At 48.9% G+C, this 6,122-nt stretch overlaps 1 protein-coding gene across 1 annotated transcript; it reads left to right on the forward strand.

Annotated features, from left to right (window-relative positions):
• Positions 1-463: 463 nt before the first annotated feature.
• On the forward strand, positions 464-1,417 carry LOC134522417 (olfactory receptor 14A16-like). The gene has a single exon (XM_063350079.1). It carries the CDS (start codon positions 485-487, stop codon positions 1,415-1,417), a length of 933 nt encoding a protein of 310 aa, XP_063206149.1. The 5' UTR covers positions 464-484.
• The last annotated feature ends 4,705 nt before the right edge of the window (positions 1,418-6,122 follow it).

Consider the following 6,122-nt stretch of genomic DNA (forward strand, 5'->3'; position numbering starts at 1 on the left):
TCACTCTGCACGGAGGGACGGTCCCCTTGGCTCTTAGGACCCACGAGGTTTCACTTGCAGCACAACAGAAATGACAGGGATTTCTGCCTTGAAAACACCCCTCGGCTGTGGTGGGAAAAGAGAACAGCAACAAAAAGGTGCCCTCAGCTCTGCTCTGCAGTGGGGTGAATTTGGGATGACAATGCTGAAAAGCCCTTTGATGCCACAAGCGGATTTAATCTGAGATCACCCCGTGTTCCTTTTTACCCATGGCTGTAGGGCAGGACTGCATCCTGCAGAGCTCTCAGCTCCCTGCTGGACTGTCAGCCAGCACCAACCAGAGTGTACAGAAAGGACCTTCCAAAGGTCTTCCTGAAAGGGGAGACGCAGTTGGGTGGGGCTCTAAGAGCAATAGAATACTTTTATTTGAAAGAAGTCTGCTCTAATTTCTCACTTTTTTTTTTTTTTTCTTCCATAGACAGGTCCCAGTGCCCAGAGGCACCAAATGTCCAACAGCAGCTCCATCACCCAGTTCCTCCTCCTGGCATTCGCAGACACGCGGGAGCTGCAGCTCTTGCACTTCTGGCTCTTCCTGGGCATCTACCTGGCTGCCCTCCTTGGCAACGGCCTCATCATCACCGCCGTAGCCTGGGACCATCACCTCCACACCCCCATGTACTTCTTCCTCCTCAACCTCTCTGTTCTTGACCTGGGCTTCATCTCCACCACTCTCCCCAAATCCATGAACAATTCCCTCTGGGATACAAGGACCATTTCCTCCTCAGGATGTGCTTCCCAGCTTTTTTTCTTTTTGTTTTTTATGGCAGCTGAGTATTTTCTTCTCACCGTCATGGCCTACGACCGCTACGTGGCCATCTGCAAACCCCTGCACTACGGCACCCTCCTGGGCAGCAGAGCTTGTGTCCCCATGGCAGCAGCTGCCTGGGGCAGTGGCTTTCTCACTGCTCTGCTGCACACGGCCAATACATTTTCACTGCCCCTCTGCCAGGGCAATGCTATTTACCAGTTCTTCTGTGAAATCCCCCAGATCCTCAAGCTCTCCTGCTCACACGCCTACCTCAGGGAAGTTGGGCTTCTTGTGGTCAGTGTCTGTTTGGGCTTTGGTTGTTTTGTTTTCATCGTGGTGTCCTATGTGCAGATCTTCAGGGCCGTGCTGAGGATCCCCTCTGAGCAGGGACGGCGCAAAGCCTTTTCCACGTGCCTCCCTCACCTGGCCGCGGTCTCCCTGCTTGTCAGCACTGCAGTGTTTGCCCACTTGAAGCCCCCCTTCCTCTCCTCCCCATCCCTGGATCTGGTGACGGCAGTTCTGTACTCCGTGGTGCCTCCAGCAGTGAACCCCTTCATCTACAGCATGAGGAACCAGCAGCTCAAGGATGCAGTGTGGAAACTGATAACTGTTTGCTTTCAGAAGCATTAAACTGCTTGTCGTCTTCTGCAAATCACTCCTAATGGAACTCATTGCAGGTTGGTTTTGGTTGTGAGTTTGGGGTATTTTTGCTTTGTTTTCTATATTATAATATTGTCCACAAAGAAACGTCATTATTTGTGCCATTTCTAATTATGTATTTATCCACCTTCTGTGTGACCCAGAGACTGTGTAAAGGAGGAGCCACCCTCCCTCTGTGTTTTAACAAAATAAAGGACCTTCCAATTAATTGTTTGTCTGAGATCCTTCCTTTGAGACCTTCTCTAGAGCTGCAGGGGCAGATCCTGTGTGCAGAGCTGGAGGGGAAAAGAGTCCCGGCACTGGAGCACCGTCAAGGAGCACCAGCACTTGGTCTTCCCAGAGCTGCTCCCTTTCCACTTCAGCGCTCTCCTTCTTAGCTCCTCTCTTGGTATAAGGCTTGAGTGCTCTTGAGGCTTGGTGACAGTTTTGTGGTGTGGTGGTCCTGTGGCTGCAGGCAGGGACAGGGAATGAGCACTTCTGTGACAGAGCTGGCCTCCAAAACAGCATTTCCATCCTAACGAGGGGATCGCGTCAGGGCAGTGCCTGAAGGCTCAGGTCTTGTCCCAAAATGCCTCTCAAGCACACGGCCAGTAACGTGCCCAGGAGAAGGAACATCAGTGAAGAGCAAACGTGAGTGAGTGCGCAGAGTGGGAGCACACAGCAGTGTCCTTGCACAGCCAGGCTCCTGGGAGGGACATGAAGGTCTGGGGGGTGCTGGGATAAACCTGAGTGAGCACAAATGCCATCAGCTGTTCCTAGAGGTGCCTTGAAGGCCTGTGGGACAGTGTCTGGAGGTCAGTGCACGTAGAGAGGGTCCCGGTTGGAGGTAAAACAGAACTGATTTTCTTTTCAGTTAAGCCTCTTGTAACTCTCTGAAGCTGCGTATGTTGCATATGCAATATGAACTGTGGCGTATTCCTTTTGGTTATGCCCTGGTCTGGTGTCAGTTTTATCTTGCAGGCGGTGGGCATCTCGGTACCTAGGGCATCTAATACCCTTTTGGTATTTATCTGTTGCTATTAAGCAGCAGGTTGTTGGACCTTGTCGTTTTCCTTGTATACTCTTGTATACTTTCCTTGTATATCCAGTAGTTTTCCTTGTATACTCTGTATTTATCCACCGCTTTCTGCTTGCAACTTGTTTTCTGCAGGCCGCTGATAAATATCTTCTTTAGACCCTTCTTGACGTCTGTAGATGGCTCTGGTCCTTTCCAGCAACGTTAACCCAGTTACGGTTATTCAGTGATAACAACGTGTCAGTACCGATTCCTTTCGTGGTGGGAAATACATTGCTGGGCTTGCACGGATTGTGCTGTTCAGTATTTAATCCTTGTAATCGCTGGGTTACACCTCACGCCTCTAGATACGTGTGTCTTGCTCAAACCGATGGTGAAATGAGTTGCAGGCGCAGATCGAGCTTTTTTTTTAATCTTTTGTACTGTGTAGCAGGTAACTGTGCCTCAGAGGCACCTGAGAACTGACAAACTGGTTATTTAATCTTCCCAATGCTCTGACCTACATCACAGTGGGCTGATGGCCTTCAGTGAAATGGGCTTTAGAGTGTCCTTGTTCTTTACCTTGGATCATGGAAGGGTCACGTTTTGGGGCAGCAAACCTGTCCTGCTACATCCAGTCTTTAACAGGATGAGAATTTTTTGTCAATTTGAAAGCGTATATGCTATAGCCAGGATCATCAAAGCAATGTTACGAACAGTAGGAGACAGCACTGGAGCATTTCAGAATTACAATGTTCTTTGTAAGTAATCCCGGAACTGAAAAAAACCAACCACTTTATGCTCCAGATCTAGCAACTGACACGGGATTATCCAACAGATAACTAGTCCAAGGCGGCAGCTAGATAAAGTCATAGGGAGATCTGAACACAAAAGGGAGTCAGACTGCCATCCGCGCGTGCCGTCCGTAAGCAGTATGTGGGTGGCACTCCTAGAAATTGCATAAATGTACATTTCTGAACAGAAATGAAAACGACAATATTCCTACAATACACCAAAACCAGGTACCAGTGCGGAAGCGCACACTTCTATATACAATTCAAACAAGCTTTAACGTAAAGTGTTCTGTACAAGATTGAGAATCACAGAACAGTTCGGGCTGGAAGGGACCTTACAGACCATTCAGTGCCACCCCCCTGCCCTGGGCAGGGACACCTCTGCTGCGTGAAAAGGGACAAAGCGGTTTTGGCAGAAGATAACCCCCCTTGCGTTCTGACACTCCTCACCTGGGTGCGGCTGGGTTTAAATTCCGAGTGATGCCCAATTCGCCACCATCAGTCCAGTCGCGTTTAGTATGTATTAAACTGTTACGGTTTGGATACACGAACAGTGGACTGCACCTTCAGTCTAGTCGTGCTCCTGAACTAGCACGGCCTCTCTCAAGTCTTTGGTCACGTTCAGCGAGAAACCGAAACGACCGACTACTTAAACAGTGCAGTTTATTTAAACAACAGATATAGAGGTTCTTAGGATTGCCGGTGATAAATACGCTGTCTGCAAAGCACGTGCAAATAAAGGTGGTGTTAAGCACACAAAACACGCGACAAAGTTATAAACAATACAGCCTGGCTATAAATGCAGGAGAGAGATTCTCTAGAGAGATTTCTAAGTTCCCCGAGGACACACTCGGTATATTCTGAGTCTTACCCAAAGGCGTCCCTATGGGGGGAAGAAAGGCCCAGCCCGTCGACTGGTCCCGGACGTCACTGATGGAGTTCTCCTTGACTGGTTCGTGACAGTGTCTTCCCCGATATCCCCCCTCTCTTGGGCTATTTTTATACTATTTGTTTATCTTCAATGTGGAGTTTGAGTGACTTTAGTCATTAACACTTTCACTAGGATTGGTGTACTCAAGGAGGAGTGGTCTCACCTTGGAAGCGGGTAGCCTCCGGGATGGAGGCGTGTTTTGGTACATCGTAATGAGCAAAGTTCGCACAAAGGACACCATTTCATCAAAATTTGATGAAATGTTGGCTCAGGGTAGAGAGTAGGCAGCTTATCAGTTCCGTAGCAGCATCTCGTTCCCGTATCTGCTCTTCGTCACAAGGCAAGGCCACGGAATGATCGCGTTCCGTTCCATTCCTCCTGTAGCTTCGCAAACAACCTTGTATACGGAACCGCAGATGTCGCATTCTTCGCATGCCAGCTGTGGCTGTATTCTACCTCAGAAGCCTTTTGATTTTATAACTTTCCTTAATGTCTAAACAATGCTATATTTAGGCCATTTTAGTAATTATTCAACAATGTGCCACCGCCTCCCGGCACTCGCTTTCTCACCCTCCCTCCGGAGCCAAACTGCTCAAAACTCATCCCTCAGATGGAATTAAAAAATCACTCAGCGCTGCAACAGCCACCCCTGGTTCTTTTTTGAAAAGGAAACAGCCCCCAGGTTTTGTTGGTTAAAAACTCCCCGTCCTCCCAGCTGGCAGGGCTGCCGCTGACTCCGGCCTTCCTGGGAGGCCCGTCTTCGTTTTCGGAAGGCAGCCGCTTTCCCTTGGGAATCCTTAAGGCCTAGATAAAAACGTTACTTTGAGGTTTCTTTGGAAAAATACAAGCCTTGAGAAGCCAAAGGAGAACGTTCCCACCCGCCTTCTGCTCTGGGGAAAGGAGCTGATGGAGGCCCAGACCTGAGCATTGGTCCTTTCCAGAGAAAAACAGAACCAAAATACAGACTTTTATTTTTTCCCCTCTACTGGACATGAAGATTCAGCAAAAATTAAACAAAGCCATGAAAATGTGGTGGCCCGGCAACAACAAAAAAATCAGCCCTTTTTATACCGTTGGTATGGAGACAAGAAGCCTTTCTTTCCATTTCCTCCCTTCAACTAATCAAACTCTCCACGTTCCCTCCCAAACACCATGTTAATTTATGCAAATAAGCACCAATTAATAAAATAAACACACAACGGGTGCTTGAAATAGGACCGAGACGCCTCACGGCCACCCAACACCTTTAACCACCCCGATTCTGCTGCCCCGGAACCAGCGCAACGAGTTTTAAAGCCTTTAATGATCGCGCAAAAAGCTGGAGCGGGACAAGAACTTGAAAACTCACCAACCAAATTAAAGAAGTAAACGAAAATCCACACACGAAAACTAACCTTATCTCTACCAAAAGGGCGCTGCAGTCCAGATCTTAAACGCTGCGCACCACCAGCAGGGAAACACGTTGTTAAATAGGATGACCCTTTTGGGGCCATTTCCCCCATACCCTCTCTTTTTAGAGCGGGGGCGACCGCGTCTTCTTGAATCCTCAAAGCCCAGCCGCTGCCCGGATGCGGAGAAAAAGCTGGGGGGTTTTAAGAAAAATGGCACCAAAACTCTTCATTCCTGCACCTGTGAGCAAAACATAAACAAGTCCTTTCCCCAGCCAACGGTGAGAGTGCTCATCCCTCCTCCTCCCCCCTCACCTCCTCCTTTCGCCAGTGGGCAGCAACCCCACTCCCGACACCAACCTGGGGGGGATTCTGCATCTCCGGGGCCTCAGCCCAGAGAGAATTTTCATCCCGAGCCAGCCTGTCCCGTGGAGAAGGGGCAATAAAGAGCAGGTCACAGACAACCTCCCATCGGCATTTTGCTGGCAGAAGAATGCAAGCACCAAATAAAGACATTTTCAAAAAACGAGCAGTACTATGTTTTCCATTCTCCTTGAGCAAAAGAGTT

This window comes from Chroicocephalus ridibundus, chromosome 12 (assembly GCF_963924245.1).
Source record: "Chroicocephalus ridibundus chromosome 12, bChrRid1.1, whole genome shotgun sequence".
Lineage (NCBI taxonomy): Eukaryota > Metazoa > Chordata > Aves > Charadriiformes > Laridae > Chroicocephalus > Chroicocephalus ridibundus.

Bases quoted from the DNA above. Each gene is read 5' to 3' on its own strand.
- LOC134522417 (XM_063350079.1), top strand. From the start codon at position 485: ATGTCCAACAGCAGCTCCATCACCCAGTTCCTCCTCCTGGCATTCGCA.